At 38.5% G+C, this 24,881-nt stretch overlaps 1 protein-coding gene across 2 annotated transcripts in view; it reads right to left on the bottom strand.

Annotated features, from left to right (window-relative positions):
- Window positions 1-24,881, bottom strand: part of LOC124721807 (zinc finger protein 277) — a 134,656-nt gene that overhangs the window by 86,467 nt on the left and 23,308 nt on the right. For both annotated transcript variants that reach the window (XM_047246928.1, XM_047246927.1), the window contains exon 4: window positions 3,624-3,826. In XM_047246928.1, coding sequence (XP_047102884.1) covers window positions 3,624-3,826 — 203 coding nt within the window. The remainder of the gene's footprint in view (window positions 1-3,623; window positions 3,827-24,881) is intronic.

Here is a 24,881-nt window from a genome sequence, read left to right as displayed (position 1 = left end):
GTCCTTAACACGCCTTTCGGTCTCTATCAGTACCAACACTTGCCATTCGGGGTTGCTAGTGCCCCTGCTCTCTTTCAGTGATTCTTGGAACAATTATTGTTCCCTGTCCCTGGGTGTATCAATTACATGGACGACATTGTTGTCACTGGCTCCACCACTGAAGAACAAATCTCCGCACACTTTTTCATGTCTTACAGACTGCCGGTCTTAAGTGTAATCTTCAGAAATCACAATTTTTTCAGGCATCTATCACGTACTTGGGGTTTCAACTCTCTCGGAATGGTATTCGTCCGCTTCAACAAACTGTCGCTGCGATCGATGCCCTTCCTCGCCCTACATCTGTTAAGGAACTGTAGGCCTTCTTGGGGAAAATAGCATACTATCACAAGTTTTTACCATCTGCGGCTTCGGTGGCTCAGCTGTTGCATCGCCTGTTGCATAAAAACGTGCCTTTTCACTGGTCCGCGTCATGTGAAGTGGCTTTCCAGAAGTTGAAGACTATGCTGAAACAGGCCCCGTGCCTGGCTACTTATCGACTTGGCCAACATCTTGTTCTTGCCACAGACGCCTCTCAATACGGGGTTGGTGCAGTCCTTGCGCACTGTTTTTCTGACGGTTCGGAACAACCCATTGCTTATGCCTCCAAAACGCTCACGGATGCCCAACAAAAGTATTCTCAAATTGAGAAAGAAGCTTTGGCCATCATTTATGCTCTTCATAAGTTTGGTGTTTTTCTCTATGGCTCAAAATTTCATCTTGTTACGGATCACAAACCACTTGTTTCCTTGTTTCATCCATCAACGTCACTTCCCGACAAGGCTGCACACCGCCTCCAGCGTTGGGCTCTTTACTTGTCCCATTTCAATTATGAGATTCATTTCCGGCCCACGGCTCAACATGCGAATGCTGATGCTCTGTCTCGCCTTCCCATGGGTCCTGATCAGGCATTCGATAGGGACGAACTTTTGTGTTTCCACCAGGATGTTGCCGAGCAGCGGGTTGTGGACAGGTTCCCCATCACTGGGGACAGGCTGGCGGCTGCTACGGGTTCTGACCCTACCCTCTCCCGGGTTTTACGCTGCATTCAGAAGGGTTGGCCAGATCGCCCATCCGCTAAGACTTCTGATCCGTTGTGGAACTACTACACTTTGCGCTACCGCCTCACGGCTAGGGATGGTGTTATCCTCCGCTCCACTGACAATGCTTCGCCTCATATTGTGGTACCTGCGTCTTTGCGTGCTTCGGTCTTGCACCTCCTTCACCAAGGGCACTGGGGTGTGTCTCGCACAAAATCTCTGGCGCGCCATCACGTGTACTGGCCTGGCATCGACTCTGAAATAGCACACATGGTCGCTGCCTGCGGCCCTTGTGCGTCACAGGCCGCTGCCCCGAAGTCATCTTTGTCACCGTGGCCTTCGCCTGAGAAGCCCTGGGAGCGCATTCATGCTGACTTTGCAGGACCCTTTTTAGGTACTTATTGGCTCCTCATAATTGACGCCTACTCTAACTTTCCTTTCATTGTCCATTGCACGTCACCTACCACCGCGGCAACCACCAGTGCTCTCGTCCGCATTTTTTCTTTGGAAGGCCTCCCCTCTACTCTTGTTACTGATAATGGTCCGCAATTTGCCTCTTCTGAATTTGCAGATTTTTGTGCTTGTCACGGTGTTACGCATGTCACGGTCCCGCCGTTCCATCCACAATCTAATGGTGAGGCTGAACGACTGGTCCGCACATTTAAGGCTCAGATGCGGAAACTTCTGACTTCTTCTGCTGCTGATGATGCGCTTCTCCAGTTTCTGGCATCTTACCGTTTCACCCCCATGGGCGACCACAGCCCGGCTGAGCTCTTACATGGCCGACAGCCTCGTACACTACTTCATCTTCTGCGGCCTCCCACCTCACAGCCGCGGGTGCCTTCACTTGGCCGGTTCACCGCCGATGACCTCGTCTGGGTACGGGAATATGGCAGGCGGCCAAAATGGAGTCTGGGCCGCATCTTAAGACACCGTGGCAGATGCCTGTATGAAATCCAGACGGACACGGGTGCTGCAGTGCGTCATTTGGACCAGCTTCGGCCTCGGGTGTCAGCAACGCCTGTTCCGAATGCCGCCACACCACCTTTGGCTCGACCTGACACTCGGGATCTCGGCATCTCTCAATACTCACAACACAGCCCTCTCACCGTCATCGCGATGCCAGCACCAGAACGGACGCTAGCAGGAGACGTGCCCATGCAGGAACCGGAGGACCATCCTCTGTCAGAGTAAATCTACTCGCCTCCTCCTCCAATGGATGCCGACACATCGCCCATGTCTCCTGTCATATCAACTGGACTTGCCGCAACGGGCAGATTGGTGCATGGGGCCCCAGCAGATTCGACCCCTACGTCTCCTGTCATCTCGACCCGTTATCATTGGGGACACTTCCGTCCGTACGGGAAGCCTTCTCCTCGAGACTTTACGGCGAGTCAAACAATACCTATAGACGTTAGCCATCTCCAGGACACCTCCATCAAGACCAGTGCAACAATTTCAAAGGGGGGAAAAGTGTTGTGACTCGCCGATCATTCAAATTGCCGCCGCGCAATTACGCGCATCCTCTACGTGCGGCGCTGTCTGCCAGCCATGCAGTAGCTGCGCCACCTAAGCGGCCAGCCGAGCAGCGGCCGCTAGACTGGGACTCTGCTCATTCGAATGCTAACGTGTACACATGTCTTACTTGTGAACTTACTCTGTGACTTATGTGTGTTGTTGTGTCGTTCCGAAATATATGTGTTAAACTTGAAGTTCTAACAAAAACATTGTTAAAAATGAATTTTCTTTCTTGCACTAGTGGATATTTTCCAGGCTTAACTTTTTTACCTATGGGAATTTTGTATTTTTTTATCCGTGCTGTTTTTATTTTATTGAATCTACAGTTAATGTTTTATAAAACTGAACAGCCACAAGTGAGAAGTGTGGATTATGATTCAGGTTCATTAAACTAGGAGTTTTTCACAAAAATTGTAGCTTGTGATTTAATTGGGAAACTGCAGTGTGAAGAGAAAGAGGTGCTCGATGAGGCTTGTCCATGGAATTTTTGACTTGTATGACCATTTCTCTCTGTCTCCAAGTGAAGCCAATTCCAATTTCCTCCTCTGAGTTTTTAAGTCAAACACAATTTTTTTCTTCTCTCTTCATAATTTGCATTCCACCACTTCCATTCTACCTATCTCTTTTTCCCACTTCTTCTCCCATGTCGATCACTTACACGGTTCAAAGTCTAAATGTATCTCCCAACGTATTCTTTTATACTAATCTTAATCAATAAATGCCAACTGTTTTATTTTGGCTATAGCTCTTACTGTCTTTACTACTCCTGTCACAACTATTTCTAAATATAAGACGTCCTGTAAAATGTCTATCATAATGGAAGTAAAGAGAAAATATGAAACCTGTCTAATTAAATATAAGTGAGTCTTGTGGTTCTAATATTCCCACGATAGGTGCATCAATGATTAAAAATTAAAGTGTTCCAATGTTTACTGAGAAGTTACTCAGAATTTTAATAATTCAATTTGATCCTGATTAGTGAAACTAAATGCAGTCAAGCTTTACATTTACATTCAAAATGGCTCTTACCTCTCTAGCGTTTTTTGCAATTTGTCAATTAATTCATCCGTGAATACTAAATTGTCAGGATGTCCAATTTTTAAATTATGAATGGTGGCCAGGTGATCAAAGTAATTTGCTCTTGTGCCAGTCAGGTGCGTTTTACATAGTAAACATTCTCTTGAAAATGTTTTATCTTGCCTTTCTCTGTCTTGGCACGCCAAAACTGCTTCCTGAAAAAAAGTTTAAACAGATCTGCAGATTCTATGAAACATGAATTTGCTATACTATTTCTAATACCAAATAGCAAAGAGATGAAACATATTTAAAGAACAGTTTGAAATTATCCTGTCGTTTCATGTGATTCCAAACAGTGGTTAAGCTTCTCATGCAGGACATCAGTAAATACAACAATACTATGACTTCCAAGTAGCACATGAATGACAATACATTAAATAATTATAAATCTAATTATTATTCAGCTTGGCACTCTCATGCTTACTATAAGAACACGTAATGAAACACACAGTTTTCTCTGTTCATCATACCTAGTAAGGGTACTAGAATGATGAACAAAGCTAAAAAATCAGTTTAACTAATGTTTTGTAAACTACTACTTTCGTGAATAAGTTCTTTTTTCCTTAGGATTCTTTAATAAATCTCTGACTGGCATCTTTTTTCCCCACAGATAGTTTTATGTGGTCATGCCACTTCAGGTTACTTTTGTTGTTGTGACCCACAATTTGATACGACTGCTAATCTTTACACCAACATCGATCCTCTGAAGTCCTTCCTGCATTTTGCTACAATTTTCTGGTGTTTTCACTTCCTTTATGTAACAGTGTCATCTGCGAAATGGCTCAGAGAGCTTCCAACATTTTCCAGCATATAATTTTTATACATCATGAACAGTAATAGTGCACTTCCAAAGTTACTTTCACATCCAAACAATTTCAACTGATTATGAAAAACTTCTAACAGCTACTGAATCCAATTAAAAAACTGGTTCAACATACATCAAGCTTGTATTTTGTTCACTAGGCGAGATTGTGGAACTGAATCGAATGCCTTTTGGAAGTCCAAGCAAGCACCAAACAAAGTTTTGATATACTGCTCTCTGTACCTCACAAACTAACAGATTGAGCTGCGTTTTACAATATCACTGTTTGAGGAATTAATACAGAATCCTATAAAAATTTTCCTTCCCCAAAAATGGTGTAATACACAAGTACAGAATGAGTTCCATAATTCTACAACAGGCTGAAATCAGCAATATAGAACTATAATTCCTGAAAACAGGGATTAACTGTGCCTTTATCCTATCATTTGGAACACTGCTTCTCCAATGACTGGGTATGAGCTTATGCTAGGAGGGGTACAAGTTTTTTCACGTAATCTCTTTATAGAATCCAATTATTTCAATTGCTTTTCTATGATTGAAGAGTGAACCTGTATTATATTATCCACAATGAAAATTTCTGAGACCAAATTCAGCATTTCAGCTTTCTGCCTGTTATCTTCCATTCTGGCATTAGTACAATCACTAAGAGAATGTATAGATGATGTCTACATTAACTTTATGTAAGATTAAAACTTAATAGGATTTTCACTTGACTGATTAGAAAAACATTTCTTTAGACTTTACTGAATACTTCTGGCATTACTCTCCTCATGTTAATTGTGGTTTCAATAGGCTTTTGTTTGCCAATAATGCATGTTAAACCTGCAACAAACCTCTCTCTTCCTTCATAGCAACTATGTAACACAGCTACTGAACCACGACAGATCTTTCCCATGCATCACAACCTTGATCATCACATACATACCTAAAACACACTGAACAATATCTTCGTATCAAGATATGAATGTCTGATGCTGACTACTTGGGTTATCTACGATCAGTTTCCTGTCACACTTACAAAGCAAAAATATCTTCCAACTTCTTTTTGGCATATATTTTAACTCGATGCAACAACAGTTTAACAATTATCGAATACTTCCTCTAAAGTAACTGAACTAAAAAGTTCAGTGACATTAGATACTCTGAAAGTTGCCATTACAAATAAATTCTGTGACTCTTCAAGGTACATACAGAACAATTTCAATGAATCACTGCCCCTCAGACGAGTTTTAATCACATGACACTCTTATTCTATGGCTGACCAGTTGTAGTCTTCTGGCTGTCACCATATCTGCAATGTTCTTCAAATTTACTCTGAAGCATTCTGCCATTACAGCTCTTGAGGCAGGAGATCTACCAGAGCATCTAAGTAGCATGTTTCACTTACTTTTCTACATTTACATCTGCATCTACATAGATACTCCGTAAGCCACTGTACGGTGTGTGGCGGATGGTACCCTGTACCACTAATAGTTATTTTTTTACTGTTTCACTCACAAATAGGGTGTGGGAAAAATTACTGTCTGTATGCCTCCAATGAGCCCTAAATTCTCGTATCTTATCTTTATGGTCCTTACGTGCAACAGATGTTGGCAGCAATAGAATCGATTGGCAGTCAGCTTCAAATGCTGGTTCTCTAAATTGTCTCAATAGTGTTTCTCGAAAAGAACCTTTGATGCTTGTATTAATCATAATATTTTGCATCTAAAATTTATAATATCCTGACTAGATATTACTGAATTCTTTATAGCAGTAAATAAGCTATCACCAATGGCATCTAGATTACCTTTGCAATATATACTAAAATTGGAATTTACATCACTGACTTTCATTTCTAGTTTCAGTTAGCTTTCAGCTCCTCATACAGTATGGGCCTTATTACTGTTAATAACTGAGAGTAATGCTGTGATGCTTTTGCAGTTTGTAGCACTTATCCAATACACCGATTATGTAATATCTGTAACCACTAAATTCATTGAAAAAGATAAAATATGAATATTTTTCTCTATTTTGAAGTCTTTTTAAAATGCCATTTTAAAATAATGTCCTTTTATTTACATATGCACCAACTGTTAATTAATGTAGCTTGCTCATGTATAAGGACTATAGTAATGCAAGTAGTAGGAAAAGACACGGGGAAGCCCCTCCATGCCTGAAATATTACCATGTGAAAGGAAAAGGTGCAGAGGTGTGAAGTAAGCAGACCAAGTGATTTTGGCAGCACCTGTCTGTAGTTATACTTTGCAGTGCGAACATCAAGTTTTCAGTGAGGCTAAAGTTATTATGAAAGTGAGTTAAAATGCCTTGGATGGTACTGGCTATTCGCAGCAGCAATATTGCATTTATTGGTCTGCTCTAGATTTATAATTATGACACCAAGAATGGAAGTATAGAGCATGTTACATCATGAGCCACGACAGCACCATACTGCATTACAGCACCACCAAGATCATCTCCACATACACCCTCAGGCAAAGTAATGTTTTAGTTTTGTATTTTCACTCATGAACTAGTGTTGGCTGAAGTTTCTGCAACATAATTGTTAAAGTGCAGCAGTGTATTATATACTTTACTCTGCCCTGTTAATCTCCTATTTTGATTCCATGAATAGTCCAAGCACTGATTCAAAGTGAAAGTGTTGAGATAAGTAATGGAAAAAAAATTATCTATAAGAAAATGTTGAAATAACTGCAGTCATTTTACTGATTTGCAAACAGGTCTTAATTCAAAGTGCTCCAGGTGTTAGAGATTTCAGTTCACTTAATACTAGAAGCATAGTTACTTAAAGTGCAACAAAAAGATATGATATCAAAGTTATTTAACATAATATAAAAATTACAAGCCAAATCAGTGATTACAAGGGAGGTTATTGGTCATAACTGTTTAAGGGCCTACACCAATTATACCTGTGCAACAAGTTTGTAATCAGCACAGTTAGTTTATTTATGTTGATGTGTATATTCTGCTAGCGTTTATTCTTGAATGAGTTGATGGGGGAAAGTTACAATACAGAACAGTTTAATGTGTGTCATGAGGATCCCAAACACTCAAGCAGCACTAAGAAATTGGTTGTGCAAGCTTTCTGTCCATGGTCTCCTCTATAGTCTCACTACACAGTCCCAGGACTCTCCCAATCAACCGTAGTTAACCATTCACCTTCCCTACAAGTGACCTTACACACTCATTCCATTTCATGTCATTTCACAACATTATGCATCCGTATTTAATCAACATTGCCGAGTTACACACCGTACCATGAATAATGTATTTGTATAGGAGAACAGTCTTGTAATTTTCAATCACTATAAACAATTATCCAGATTTCATCACACCAAAAAGAAATTCTGATCATATCACCCTTAATCCAATTACAGTCACTCAATGATGACACTTTCAGATATACCATCTCATCAGCAAACAGTCTCAGATACCCATCCACCACATGTGACAGACTGTTTATCCACATAGAGAACAGCACTAGTTCTATCATACAGCCATGGGACACTGTTGACTACATGCACCTCATAACTGTTCTAAGATACTAGGCAACAGTCGAGCAGCCAGTACCCACGTCCACCTTCCACCCAGCAACCGTTGTTCCCCCTCAGGTAAGGAGAAACCACATGGGTCAAGCATATCACAAGGTGAAGTGATATATGAGGGTTAATCATGAAGTTTTAATTATCACACCAGAAAAATAAAATTACAGTGTTAATTTTTTGATGGTGTGCACATACATCTGAAATCACAAAAAACTGTGATGGCTGAAATTTGAATTGCCCGCCATGTTACACGGGTGCTGATGACATTATGTAGTGTACAAAACTACTCATAAAAGTGAAGGACCCTTGTAACTTGGTGTAACTGAGGGAGCTACACCTCACTGACACACACTATAAATCAACAAGAATATCTACCCGGTGTCATTCCTACAACTTAAGATGTAGGAAAGGCAAATGAAATCATGAGGTGTAATCAGAGATGGAACTACAATAAGAAATACCTGAATACAGCAGAACTTAGTGTCCAGTGACTGTAGTTTGGTGGCACAGTTAATAGACTGATGAGCACCTGCAAGACTGCAGGATTTCGACTGAATCCTACTTTTGACAATTATTTTTCGTTTGACTGCATTAATTTTTCTATAGAAAACACTAAATTACCTGAACAAATAGGTCAGGCTCTTAATCATATTTTTTGGCTCTCAAAAGGACATAGCCTGTGGTTCCTTTACCCTAAATGTTCCATCCAAAGCCCTTTCACGGCAATGACTATTTGCACCCTTTGAGAGACTTAATCTATTAGGTGAGTAGTAAATTTCACCTTTTCTACCACCTCCCCCAGGCAGATAGATTATAGAGGTTGCACGGTGCAGCTTTAGGCCAGTTTTTGTGCAAGGTCTGTTTCACCTCTGCCCAAAGTTTTTGAATGGGGCTGAGGTCTGATGCAGAAGGGTGCAAGTGGAGAAGAGAAATCTAATTCTGTTCTGCAAACCACTCCTGTTCCATAGTGGACATGTGCACTGGAGATAATCCTGCTGGAAACAGGTGAATCATGATACAATTACTGCACAGAGGAGATCCAAACAAGACCCTGTGAGCTTTGCACCTGAAAACATTAAGCTGCATACTGCAAGTGTGAATGTCCAGTCTCTGCTAGCTCATCTTGACAAGTTATGTCTTATATTTCAAGGCATAGACATCCATGTAATACTTCTGTCGGAGACCTGGCTCAGTAAATCTAGATGGCTACACTACCCTAGACAAGTTTGGAACACCATGCTACATATTACAATGGAGCAAGATGGGAGTGATGTATGTGAGTTATCAATTAGAATACAGAATAGTATGATCAAATTAATAATTAATAATGACACAGTTTTGTAAGGATAATTACTGTACATACACATATGTATTGGTACTGCTCAGTTTTATATAAACTTACTGTACCTGTCCAAGTAGCTCTATTAAACATGCCATGTGGTGCCAGCCTACAGCACGACCATGCATAGAAGCGTTGTTTACAGTTCTGTTCCATTGTAGTTCTGTTTGTATGAACGGTGGACATGCCGCACAAGAAGGTAGTACATGTAGTGATAGTAATTGAAAATGGCACCCAAAGTTCCAGATTCCTTTTGATTCACTGGTAAAGATAATCACTTTGCACCAGGAAAGCAATAGTGTCCAACAAATATGAAAGAAATTGAAGATTTCCATCAGTGGAGTTGTCAAGACCATACACCGACATAGGATAATCGCCCTCACTCAGTAGCACCCAGTGGGTAATTCCAACTGTGATGCACAGAGAGGATTCTGTAATAGTATGGGGATCTCTCAGAGGGAATACAGTCAGATATGGTGAAAGCAGGTGGAAAAATGAACCAGAAGGATTATCATGCCATTCTCCATCAACATACTCAGCCATCTGATTTGCATCTGACTAGGAAGGGGTATGTCTTGCAGCAAGATAACATAAAATGTGCATCCTGTCTGCCTCAGAACTATATCAAATCTCTAGAGGTTCAGAAATTTTTTAGAAAGATGAAATAGCCTCTGCAGCTGCTGATTGAAACCCAATGGAGCTACTATGGGGTGAGTTGGATAGGACGACCTGAAAATGAGGAATCATTGGTGGGACACACTTGTGGGACGTCATGCAGCAAGAGAGGAGAGTAATTCCAACTGAAACCTTGGCAAAACTGATGCATTGGATGCTGAGCGTATGCTAGGCAGTGATTAAAGCAAATGGTGGCTGTCTTGAGGAATCTGAACTTTAATACTTCTATTTAGCTATTTAGCTATTTATTCTTGAGCTTAATAAACATTTAGAAGACAATGAAATGCAATTTTATAATGTATTTTCTTCCTTTCCATTGTCCATAATCACTTGGTGTTTCTAAACTTATAGAGGGTAGTGTACTTATTTCTATGACAAGCCATATGTAACTGAGGAGGGTAGGAGTAGGGGCATACAAAATGCTTCGACTTATCACCTACCATTCCACACACATCCAACAATAATGAAGGTACACAAGTGGAATACATGTTCATAGAGATCAAATAACTTAACACAAAGTTCCTGATGGATATCCTCAACAAGTCCCCAAAAGTAGGTGGGTTTGCCTGCTTCGAAACTGCTCTTTCAAGTCTAGAATCAACATACAAGCATATAATTATAGCTGTGACATTAATATAAATTTTCCATACAATAGTCCTTCCAGTGTGAAATTTATTCAAATATGTCACTATTTCGCCTTGCTCCTACCCATCATACAAACAGTTGTCATACTCTCATTGCTGTATTTGTAGCAAAATCTCCAGAGTAATTCGTACTTCTCAAATATCTGCACCTGGCACATCCATCTATGACATAATTTTCATAATGTACTCACCAGAATATCCCAGAAAGAAACAGCAGCTGACTACATAACGAAAATTCAAACACATTAATTTATCTGAACTTGCAACTGAGGACCGAACTTGCAATTGAGGACCAGAAATAGTTTGGGGGAAGTGTTCTATTCCCTTCTCAGACATAAATGAAAAGCTTCATGGATTTACTAACAAACTTACTTAATTATATGACTAATGTGTTCTCCTAAAGCCTGCACAGGTAAGAAGGAAACCTGCACCTTGGCTGACTGAAGAACTAAAATAGTTCATGAATATTATAGATACTGCACATAGGCACACAAACTAAACCTCACACCTGAAAATCATGTTGCTTACAAGCAGAACAGAGACAGTCAGATTGTGAGAAGTGATAAACTCAAACATGCTCATACATTAACCAACAAAAGAAATAGACCAGCTATCCTATCAAAAAACCTGCTTGGTTTTGGTACAAGCAAGGTAAAAACTGCAGTTGATCCCATTGTCCCAGTCAAAAATGAACCAGAACCTCAGATTACCTACAACCACACTTAAATCACAAACAAAACAGAGAATCATTGATTACTTCATGGGGTTAAATGACCGTAGCCATGAAAAATTCTATCTACAGCACATAAACTTACGATACCGCCAAAAAAGCCATCCTGTGTATCACATCAGCATCTACTGGACACAATGCCATCACAGTCCAAGTGATGAAGCCTAGTACTGACTCTACTGGGCACTAGAAAAAATATCTTCAGCCAATCCTTAAATAGTGCTTTCCCTGGGGGCTGGAAATGACTGCTTAAGCCACCACCTAAACAGAATGTTGCCACAGCATCCTCTGATGACTGACCTATTTGCATTCTTCCTGCACCATCCAAGGCTTCAGGCTATATAGTCCATGACCAGCTAATGAACTACCTCACTACAAACAACCTGCTAAACAAATACTAATCACTGTCAGAAAATGAAACCGTCCTTATGATCTTATTTATTGTGTAGCTACCAGTTTCAGCACTTCAATGCACCATCTTCAGGCCTTAATTGATGCTGAAGGAGTTTTCATGATACATATATATGCTGCATCAGTGGCCAACATGACTGGTTTATGCAGACTAGCTACAGAATGACATAAAAATAATGAATACCAGAAGGTAACCTGGTCTGAAGTAAGCTCCCACAATGGAATGCCGCACCACCTCGTCTGGCTGGTCCCACATTTCTTGGCAATATGTGTCATGTCACCATGCAGACTGATAAGCACCATAGCCATAACAGCTTCTTCATGTGCTCTGCCAGTTACAGTCTTTGCCCTCATCCTCTAACACTGATGCTGCCTTTTCACACTAGTGACCTAATAATTTGTGCAATTGCCTTGGGTGACGGACAGCTACACTCAGGACAGACATACCATCATACTGTTTTGACAGCATTTCACATCACCGTATAAAAGTAGCATGCTTAACTTTTCCTCATTGGTGTACATGTCTGTATGTGAGGAATGTTGAAGCAGAAATGACCTGCCGATATACCACACAGTTCTTGCTATTTTTGCAATACAGGCAAGTAAACAGTGGAATGGCTTGATACAATAACATAGCCCAGCACGAGCACATTTATGCAACATAACAGCTGATTCTGGCTGACTTGCCTTTCAGTTTCAGAACACTTCTCTGATTCTTTTGCGAATAGTTTCAACCTCAAAATTAACAGCCAGGTGAGCATACACACAGCTGGGCAAATAGCTTAAGTGTGGGTCAGGCCATAGTGTATGCAGCTGTACTCCGTGGGCAAGTACATGTGGCAGGGGTGGTCAAGCAGCTCGTGCATGCACAGAATGCATGCAATAGGGGCATACGACAGGTAGTCTACACTACCTCTACCTAACAGTGAGCACATTGAGGTATGGGCAAGGGAACCCTAGCCCCATGTAGTAGTGTAGGAGCAGCCTACCTTAGGCAGTAAGAACACACAATCTGACAGGAAGTTTGTAATTCATAGGCTGTTGTGAGGTGTGTACGGCAGATAGGATATATTGGGGCAGTTAACTCACATAATAATGCTCTTACCACATTGCAGCAAGTGGCTAACATTGCATGTAGTGTCACTGAATGGCTCCTCAGTCCTGAAAGCTTCTCTGTAACTGTGAATCGACTCTAAAATGCAACGTTCAACTCACATACCACCTAGAGCTGACTGTCAATGATTCAGTCACATATAATGCCTTCCAAATGTGTTCACTGCGCCATCCTGCTTCCCTAACAAGCCAATACAGAGGGCTAAATGAGTGCAGTACACTCAAACACTATATGCAAGACCTCTGCCCACACGAACAGTTGCAGGCACACTACGTGGTTTCATACCGTTGTGCTACACCTGAGGATAAGACAAAAGTTTTCTGTTCAAGGTGAAGAGAACAATAATACAATGAACTTTTGTTTTGTTAGATTGGTAAACAATGTGTAATAACTTAAGTGTCAAGTTGATCAGCAGAATAGTTTTGCTTGAACAACTTGTTAAATAAATACTGTTTTGTATGTTTTGTTCAAGTGCATAAAGTGAAATTCAGTACTGTAATATCACCAATAGAAATTCATCCAAAGATGGTCAAGGTTTATAATGTGTCAGCTTTGCTTTAAATAGTTATCAAACTGGTCAGGGAAATGAGACATGACTATACCATTCTTGATAATGGTCCTGTGAGGGACATCATAAAACTGAAACCAAAGATGGAAACATCGAGCATATGCACAACATAGCATGGGGCAATTGGCGAGTAAAGACTGTGATATGTAAGACTGATAAGCCATTTGTTACATGACACTCGGAACCAAATTCATTGGCAAATACAATTTTTCATTTGAGAACCAATAGAGTTAGACAAAGATGGTGGCGAATATAGATGTAAAAGAAGTTGTATCCTCAGTTTTTGAGAATTCCTGTAAGTTATCAAGCATCGAGGGTAAAAATAAATACACCAGCAGTGCTCCGCAATGTTCCAAGTCCAGTGCTAAGCAAAAAAACTACAGTGAAAAACAGTCCAATAAGAAATGTAAGTGTATAACGTGTGATGTGCACCCTGACAAAACCAAACTTGTTGAAACTATTAATTCACTACAAGAAATTGTGTGCAGATCAATGGAGGAAAACAGAGTGCTAGCTGATAGACTTAGAAATGCTGAAAGTGAACATAATAAACTAAAGACCGCCAAGCAGACAAAAAGCGGATGTAACAAAATAGAAGTGTACACAACGGCTGAACATAACCTTAATAATACTGGTACTCCAATGCATGCTGCTCGCTACACTAACCATAGTGAACATTCTGCATCATCTACAGCAAAAAATTATCATTTGCTGCATCAAAGTTCTCTATCAGAAAGCCATCAAATCATACACCAAGAGGAAAAGGACACAAAAATTATGTAACCTATGCATCCATGCCAGCCAAAACCGACACATGAAGATAAAAGTAATGTGTTTCCAGCACTCAAGAAGACAGCAAATGTACCAATCACAACAAATGCCGTCAAAAGAAGTGTCTTTTTACTGGGTGATAGCCATCTTAGAGGTGTTGCTCATGAAATAATAAACGCCAACAAAGAGGTAAGTGCCCTAGATTACATCAAACCAGGTGCTCGCACTGACCAAGTACTTTCAACACTAACCAATATCCTTCAAAAGATAACGAACAAAGACTACATCGTGATCTGTGGTTCAAATGACATTGCACATAACAAAAGTTTGCAAACTGGTAATGTCTTAAAATCAACTCTGAATCACCTGAAGCATTCCAACATAATTGTAGTTGATATTCCACACAGGCATGACTCATTACAATCCTCGTGTGTAAACAAGGCGGTAATTGCAACAAATAGATGTTATGCAGGTATCTGCAGCAATTTTACAAAGACTCATTTGATCGAAACTCAAAAATTTGGCAGAGAACTTTACACCACTCATGTCTTCACCTTAACTGGCATGGAACAAATCATTTAGCAACTATAATTTGTGACATAGTTGCAAAGGCAAGGAACAATGTGAACACAAAAGAATCAGATTTGATTGAAGAGTGTACCAGTACACAAAATAATTCCAGGAATCGATATAGGCAGACTACATTGGACAACTTGATGGTGAAAAAACAAGAAAAAAGTGCATCTTCCCAATCTGCAAGTGTGTGGAAACAGACTAATTTGGAGAGATGGGTAGTAAAAAATACATTGCCCAGACCTTCAATCGAAACTTCATTTTTAGAGAAAAGAGCTTCTGCGAAACACAAAAACTTGCAATTTATCACCAGAACATTAGAGGTCTAAGTAGTAAGATCAATGAGCTTATAATCAACATACATGAGCTACAACGTATGGATTATGCCCATGTTTTATGTTTTAGTGAGCACCCTATTAATTCTGGTATAGACAAACTTACAATAAACAATTATTCTTAGCAACGTCATTTTGTAGAAAATGTAAAGAAAAAGGCGTTGCCATTTATGTTAAAAACAATATCACATGTAGAGTAATTAACATGTAGAATTATTGTTTAGAACAACATTTGGAAGTGTGTGTCATAGAATTGTCCTTGAATAATTCCCATATATCAATAGTCACAGTATACAGAGCACCTTCAGGGAACTTTAGTCTCTTTTTGAATAAGCTAGATGCTCTACTAATATACATATTCAAACACAAAAGAGATGTGATAGTGCATGGGGACTTAAATGTTAACTTTCTAACAAATTCTAGAGACAGATCAGACCTAGAAACTCTGATGTCCACATATAATCTGGTTTCTGTGGTTAATTTCCCTACAAGAATAACTTCGTGTACAAGCACACTGATCGATAATATATTTATAGACCAGATCAAAATAGGTGATGTGACTACCAGGCAAGTCATGAATGGTCTATCTGACCATGATGTACAAAGACTCACTTTAAACAGCACAAGTATTTAGGTGAATGATAGTGGCCCCTGTTGGAAAACAGTTAGGACAGTTAATGAAGAAACTATCCAGATTTTTAACTCATATCTCCAAGCCACAGACTGGGCACCTATGTATCATTTAGAAAATGCCAATTCCAAGTACAATTTTTTCAGTAATGAAGTGGTACTGAGATTTGAAAGCACTTTCCCAAAAAGGATGTAAAAGATCCAAACCACAAAACATACCAAAAAACCCTCGATAACCACTGATATTAAGATTTCATGCAAAAGGAAATGAGAACTGTACATTGCCACAAAAAATTCAGTCAACCACACCCAGCTAAATTACCATAAAAAATACTGTAAAGTACTAAGCAAAATTATTCAGAAGTCAAAAATTTTGGATCTGTGTTCCAAAATTAATAAATCTAGTGACAAAATCAAAACCATATGGGAAGTGATAAAGAGTGAGACTGGTGCAAATTCCCCCAATAGGTCCCAAAACATTGTTCTCAATAATGAAAATAGACAGGTACAAAACTACTGCAATGAGTTCACTGAAACTCTAGCTCATATATTCAATGCCTCTCTGAAAGGATGAAATATGCTATTGTAAAGCCCCTCTACAAAAGAAGCAATGCCTCAGATGTTACAAACTATTGGCCTATCTGATTTTGACTACATTTTCTAAGGTTCTCGGAAATCTAATATATGCCAGAATAGTCAGTCGCCTAGAAAAACATGCAATAATTAGTAGAGACCAGTTTAGATTCAGAGAAGGTATCTCCACAACCGAAGCAATATTTTCATTTGCAAATAACGTTTTGGAATGCCTCAACAAAAAGACATTGCCTGTGGGCATATTTTGCGATCTGTCTAAAGCCTTTGACTGTGTTAGTCATAGAATACTTATAGAGAAAGCATGCCACTATGAACTCCAAGAACAAATGGGCAACTGGCTCAAATCCTACCTACAGGGCAGACAACAGAAAACGTGCTAGATGGTAACAATAGTGACATAGGAGGGACAGATTCCGACTGGGGAACAGTAAAATATGGAGTTCCACAAGGTTCTGTCGTTGGTCTAGTGCTATTCCTAATATATATATATATCAATGATGTTTGCAGATGACTCAAGTATTATGATAGACAGTAAGATACCCTCTGATCTAGAATTAAATGCCAACCATTTACTTGAGGATATTCTGAACTGGTTCACAGTAAATTCTCTATCAATAAACCTCAGCAAAACTAATTATATTCATTTCCATTCTCATCACAAAAGTCCACAGGAAATAAACATTATACATGAGAGCCAGCAGGTAGAGAGAGCAGATTGTTTGAAATTCTTGGGCATATATATAGATAGCAGGCTTAACTGGGAACAGCACATCAACCAAACCCTGAAAAGGCTCAGCTCAGCAACATTTGCCATTCGGATAATCGCCAAAATCTGAGCCATCAATGTCTCAAAATCTGCTTACTTTGGCTACTTTCATTCACTTATGTGTTATGGAATAGTCTCCTGGGGCAATTCACCACTATTGAAAAAGGTTTTTACAAGTCAGAAAAAGGCTGTCCGAATTTTGTGTGGAGCACCTACAAGAATCTCATGTCACAATCTTTTTAAACAAACAGGGATCCCAACCACTACCTCACAATATATCTTTTCAATCATGACATTCATGGTTCACAATCCTTCTCAATATGAAACAAATGAAATGTACCATCACCACAGCACAAGGTGGAAATGTGACACACATACTGTGACCTGAAAAATCTGTCCCTGGTGCAAAAAGGTGTGAAATAATACAAGCACAAAAATCTTCACTGCACTTCCAAGTACCGTATTTACCTGAATCTGAGCTGCACCTGAAAAATGAGACTCGAAATCGAGGAAAAAAAATTTTCCCGAATCCAAGCCACTCCTGATATTTGAGACTCGAAATTCAAGGTGAGAGAAAAGTTTTAGACCGCCCCTCCAAATCAAAACAAAGTTGGTCCAATGTAACATGAAACACAATTGAGGTTGAATGGATGAAGATACAGCTACAGTAGTTTGGTTTGAGGCGTAAGCTTAGCAGTTAAGCTTTACCAGGTAGCCATTGCTATGTGTCAGGCGCTCCTTCTGTATTTATACAGGTACCCTTCCTTTTCCATGTTCTTCGTCTGGTTTGAATTGAGTGCTTATTTTGCTTTGATCTGATAAGTGCCATTCTCTTTGTTATGGGGGTTTACGTCACTCTAAGCTGAAAATGCATTATTGTACTGTGTCATGCATTATTTGTTGCATTCTGATAATGAGTGTTTATGACATGTCGCCGCTCGTGGCATGGCTTGCTTTTGTGCGCACTACTGCGGCTTACAATAAAAAAAAGAAAGGAATTGTCTCGTAAGCGAAACAATGGCAAGAGACTGCTATTTGTTGTTACTTACACTGATGCTTTCTTTGATAATGATCAACAAGAACCAAATAATAGACTGTGTATGACAGAAGATGTTCTGGGAGTTTAGCAAAAAATTTTCTCCGTTTGAAAATCTTTGCAGACACCTCTTTAGTACATTATATTCTGCACAGAAACTAGAGCCATCTTAGATTTAAAAATCTAGTCAGTTGCTGTGTTTCATTTCTGACTGTATCACTATTCAGCATAAGAATAATACGAATATAAACATGACATGATATGTATATTCTTCCATGTTTGCTGTTGTCTCACTCTAGTTTCATAGTTTATTAGGCAGACAGGATTTAAATGAGATAGCAGCAAACACGAAAGAATACATGGCATAATGTTTACATTCTTCTACCTTTTCTTTTAATTTATTTACTGACACAGAGGTTTTGGCGCCAGTATTTATCTTTGTGCCTGCAAAGCATACCTGTGTAGTGCTACATGCATTTGATGGCAGAAGTTAGTTGTGGCGACACCTACCAACATTCCACTTACTTTGCACTCGATTCTAAGCTGCAGGTGGTTTTTTGGATTACAAAAACCGGAAAAAAAGTGTGACTTAGATTCGAGTAAATACGGTAATATAAAGTGTCTACAAGATAAAAAAGCACTGTTTAAAAATAAGCCAAAGAAGTTCTTGCTTGAAAAATGTTTCTATTCTCTAGAAGAATTCTATAGCAGAGATAGCTAATTTTATTTCCCAAATACTGTTGTATATTCCTGCCTCAATATCTCTTGCTGTGTTAATCAGATTAATTGGTGATCTGTAAAAAATTGTTTGCACAAAATCAGAATGTTGTATCTGGAACTCTGCTTGTGAGTGTAATTTTGTCCTAATGATTGTGTTTCCAGCTTGTATTATTTATCCTTGTTTATTATCTTTATGTAAACTAATGTAATAATGAACTAAATGTTTTTGACTCATTCCACAGCCATGTGTTAACATGCAGAACTGGATCTACAGAATACGTATTGCAATAAATAAAAAATTAATAAATAAATATGTCTGGCTTAGATCCATTTTGAGAAGCTGTAGTGTCATCCTGGTTACTAGTAACACCATGAGAAAGTGAAGACTCAGGTGCAAATGTTCGCTTCTAACATGGGAAATAACATCACAACTGTCTTTAGGAGGAACATGTCTAACTTAGTTGTCTCCCATTGGTCAGCTAAGTAAAGTGAAAGAGGGAGCCCTGGTATCCAAGAAGATCCTGTTTGCAGCCATTCATGTCTATTATTTTATTTTTTATTACATTTCAATTGTACCTACAATGCTATTGCTACCATGAGAAGCAAGTCGGCATGTTTTCATTACCTGTATTCACTGATGGTTTTACACTAGCTGTCCATTGTGGCCATATTCAATTAAAAAGTCCAGAGTTGTTGGTTCATATTCACTGCTAAGGGCCATTAAGCTAGGTCTTATAGTTTTAGTTCTTTGATCTTGAATGCATCAAAGATAAGTCATAAACAAAGTTGCAACTACTCACTACATAATGTCTGAAGGAAGATCTTTAGAGTATAGAAAGTGAGTTTAGGACTTTAGAGAGATGTGCCTGACATGTGCACATCCACCTATGACTCCTCACATGAACCATCAAGTTTTAACCCCCAACTGCACTCTCACATCCTTAGTACTAATGTTGAACAGGATTATTTCACTCTAATTTCTGCAAACAGTCAATTATGTGATTAGTAGACTTCTGGGACATATACTTGGGTTTTAATGAGATCAAGTAGTTGTATCCTCTTACTTAACTTCAAACACTACATTAGCACTGAAGGCTGGATAATTACTTCTTCTTACTGAACAGCAATGGTTTTCTCCTCAACACTGTGAAACGTCATGGATATTCCAGTGTAATGAAGTCAGTGCTGCTGGCTTTACTGAAGTATGTTAGAGCTCTGATGTTAAGGCAGCATACATCAAATTCTGCATCCTTGTGGTACATGATATGGGTCTTGGTGATTTATTAGGAGCCCAGTATACTGTATTGCGACAAAAGTAGCAGGGTAAGTAGCAATCAGTTCTTGAGCTCTGCCAGGTGGCAATAGTAGCCATTACCATAGCATCACCATGGATGAAGTTTTAGCATGAGCTTTTGTGGGGACACTGAGAGGAAGAAGTGAATGAGCTGTTTTACAGGTGGTTGTGTTCCACTTGTGTGTGGAGTGCAACATCTACATTCATAGGCTCCTGGTGGAATGGAGTCAGAGATGGTCAGCAATGCCAAGACAGGATTCATTATCAGATTTTTCTTATTTTTCCTATCCAGCTTTATTTCCTGTAGTTTTTTTCAGGAACAGAAGCTGAACATGCTGCTCTACACCCAACAAACTGGGTGGTGTCACAATGTTAGTCTGCTTTGTACTGAGAGGAGGGCACCATGAAAAGTGTTTTCCTCCATATACACATCAGATGAGGCCGAAGCTTCTCCATCAGCACTCAGAGCTCACAAACGTCTACACCACAATAAGGTCACACACTTGCAGAATGTTTCTTTGTTTTATTTTTTAATTTTTCCACATCCTTTTATCATTTTGTAACTTTGTTATATATTTTTTATAATTTTATTTGTTTACTTTCATAATTTTTTATTTTATAGTTACATACATTTTATTCATATATGCATGTGACTGTATACACAAATGTATGAAAAATAATCAGAAATACTTAACACAGCGCGCAAAATAACTGCAAACTTAAATATGATACTGAATGAAATATTAAATACTGTGTAATGCTTATTATAAGAAATTATGTAAATAGATTATATTGCATAGATAAACTTACAATATGACCATATTACATAGATAAACTTACTTAATAGCTTACTATATTGCAAGTTGAATGATTCACGCAACAAATAATAAAGTATTAAAGAGCATACAGCTCGTTATTATCTCTTGTCTTAAAATTCTTGCCATCATTTATGTGAAGTATGCAGTAATAAAAACTGAAAATTAAGAACCGCTGCTAGAAAAACTCACGCGAATAATTTTGGTGTGAAACGTTGCAACAACCAATCCGAATTATGTATGAGTATTATTGGCTAAAAAGTGCAGAAAGGCACCTAACAAAATACTATCAACTTTTCAATCCTGTATGCAAACTAATAAACTTAGGCCTTTTTTTGTCTGAAAATAAATTTTCTACAAGATAGCATAGTGGGTTTTGAAGAAAATACAATAAAACAGTTTCTGTTGCTTATAAATAAGGTGATCTTTTTTCTGACAATTACTTTTACAGCAATTTTCAGGTTAGTTTAATTTTCTGTGTGGTCATCAATAAAGCTTTAAATGCTCAATCAAACAGTAACTCATTTTATACAGGGCTGGGCATTATTTTGGTTTGATACATGCATTGTTTTGCACATCCAACAATGTTTCTATGATTTTACACCACTAGTGAATCAAATCTTCAATGTACACACAAAGAAATGATGATAAACTGTAATAACCAAATGCTTAATATGCAATGCATTTCTACGAAGCAGAGTTTCATGAGCAAATGCATGAGTTTCCACATATAAAACCCAAAGTTAAAAATGGTTCAAATGGCTCTGAGCACTATGGGACTTAACATCTGTGGTCATCAGTCCCCTAGAACTTAGAACTACTTAAACCTAACTAACCTATGGACATCACACACATCCACTCCCGAGGCAGGATTCGAACCTGCGACTGTAGTAGTCGCGCGGTTCCGGACTGAGCGCCCGAAACCGCTAGACCACCGCGGCCGGCCCCAAAGTTAAAGACTATTGCAAGCACTTCTTATAATTGCTGTACAATTATAATTTTTATCATCATCTGTATCACTTTAAGCCATGCGAGCATGTGCGATTTGCATAAAACCAGATTTATCATGCATTTTATGTGCAACTTTAGACCGCATATCATGGTAATGGATACAGCTTTCACAAAACAACAGGCCGACCATTAATTGCATGTATTTGTCTACCTTCTCACAAAATTTGAACTGATTCACACAAGTCTGAAACACAGACACAAAGAAATGACAAAAAATGTGTTTCTCGCACATAAAATCCAAATGGAGATAGATTTTTGAAAGAGTTTTCAATTTTATGGTAAGAATAAATTGTTTAGTTATTTGATTCAGTTGAAACAATTTTCACACATTCAATTAACGTTAAGAAAAAAATTTTTTGCTACACTGAACTCAACTTTAGACCATCTTATCTTGGACAAAAAAAATCATTTCAACTTTACCTATTTATCTAATCTTTGTGCAAAGTTTGAACTGATTCATACAAGTTTAAAGTATAGAACTGCTGCACTTCAGGTAACTCCCAGAAAACATGTTTTCTTGCATTTAAAATCCAAATGAAGTAATATTTATTTTTCAAACAGTTAAAGTTATCTTAGACCAAGGTACCATACACTGGTGGACCAAATTTGAACTGTCAGTCTTGCTCCAGTCTTGAATCGTGTAAGGGTGACTGGTTTTGCATGCAAAAGCAAAATGGTAAACATATAAATGGTGTCATTGACTGAGCATTAATTTCAGCCCTATTAAAATCTTTTACAAAAGGAATTAACAGACTCACACAATTTACCTGGGTAGTTTATCATTCAAACCTAGCTTAATATACTGTAATATAACTACAGTAAGACAGATGTTCGAATGGTTAAACATATGACCACTGGTCCGAGATATAAATATGACCACTGGTCCTGGCTAAACTGGAAACAATTTACTCCATGTTCCTAGTTCAAATAGGAACAAAGCACCAAGACCACCAAACCGCGATTCTGTGTGTGGCCTTCTCATATACTCGTAACAAACTTGAGTATATCTTATCTGAAGGCGAGCCTGAGGCAGTTCACAGACTGATTTGATAAATTTAAAGATTCTGTTCACTGTGTTCTTCAATTTAGTTTATGTGATATACCTACAGTTCTTTCCACGAGGTGACAGTGTCAACAGAGGGTGCTACCTGGAATTTCTACCCAATTTCCAAGAAGAAACCCAAAGAATGTGCACATATTTGTAGTCACACAATTCATAGAATCTGTTTCACAATACTGTACCTACTCATGCTATATTTTCTGTTCATGAACATTTGGGCAAAAATAACATTGTTATGATGCCTCAATATCCATATCCATTGGACATGCCACTTGTGATTTCGTTGTGTTTCTGGAACTCAAAACGATACAATATGTTAAGCAGCTATTTAAGTTAATCACATTATGTCACACAGTATGCAATGCAACTTGATAGTCTAGATGGTTTTTCATGAGAATTTGACAATGGCCATTCATACATGCAGATAATTAATTTGGGTCAATTTGAAATTAGTATTCTGTGCAACAGTTGTGGCAAAATTAATATACACAGTGTCTGTTCTTACAGGTGTGCAAGATTGCTACTCAAACTAGTAAGGCAAGAGAATCAGAAGAGATGTGTGCATGTACAGTCTCAACCTAGTAAGGCAACAGCATCAGAAGAGATGTGTGCATGTACAGTCAATCTATGTTCTTTGAAATAATAGCTTTAATTTTGAACATTTTTGCCACTTGCAAGATAAAAATAGAATCTGAGCTAACTGCCTTTCATGATTAGGTGTAGATAACAATCATCACATTCATTGTGATGTACTCCACCAATAGCCTCCAATAGCCTGGCACTTTTCATTTCTCTTCCTCTTTTCATCCATTTTTGTTTCTCACTCTGTACCATCTATCATCCTTCAACCAAAGCTAGCACAGTGATTACTAATGTACTATCTTTGACTGCCTACTCTCTCTGGGACCTTCTCTTTTATATTAAAATGTTTGCACCCCTGACCATTGAACCATTCTCAAACAATCCCTCTTTTCCTCCCCAAAACAGAAACGTAAGTTCTGAAAGCCAGTAAAATTATTTTCTATTTTAAGTGTTCCTATAGGCAGTACTAGGAATTTCACCTCCTGAAGGTAAGCCATTGTCTCTTTGTAACTTTAAGAATATATTAACTTCAGAGGATCTTCAAGGAAAGTTGGTACAAAAACTAGTGAAGACTGTTCCCTTGAGTATTAACTTACAGTCTGCACAAGCTGTGGGACTTCTGGAACTTACACTTCTAAAAAGGTAATACTGTTTATTATTCACGATAAAAATATATCATCCTTATTTTAAGGAGAAAAATGAAGATCAGAATAGTTAAAATATATTTTACACCAATGAATATTGTATTCTGTACTGTACACAAACCCGATGTCTGAATTTTAAAAACACATTTTTAAAAGCTCTGTCTCCTTTTGAAAATTCTATGATCTGTTTTCTTGTCGTTTCAATATTTGTAGGGGTTCTTCACGATTATCAAAAGTCTTTACTATCTGGTAATAAGGAAGAATTTATCTCTCAACAAAGAAGTACTCGGATCTGCATTTAAAAAAGGGTGATACTGAAAGAAAGATACAATTTCATATCAACTCATATAGGTTTTTTATTAGAAAGCAACTGGTCTCTTGAAAGCAACTATCCAGTAGTGTAAAATTAAAATCAGAAGCCACTCACAATGTAAAGTTGGCTGTGTAAGACAGCTCTATTATGAATTTTGTTAGCATTAGAGAAACTGCACTACTGTGAAACTACTTCTACAGTGTGAATTTTTGAGTTCTTA

The sequence above is a fragment of the Schistocerca piceifrons genome, chromosome X (genome assembly GCF_021461385.2).
Source record: "Schistocerca piceifrons isolate TAMUIC-IGC-003096 chromosome X, iqSchPice1.1, whole genome shotgun sequence".
Lineage (NCBI taxonomy): Eukaryota > Metazoa > Arthropoda > Insecta > Orthoptera > Acrididae > Schistocerca > Schistocerca piceifrons.
The sequence above is the reverse complement of the archived record's forward strand: the minus strand, read 5'-3'. Positions and strand labels throughout refer to the sequence as shown.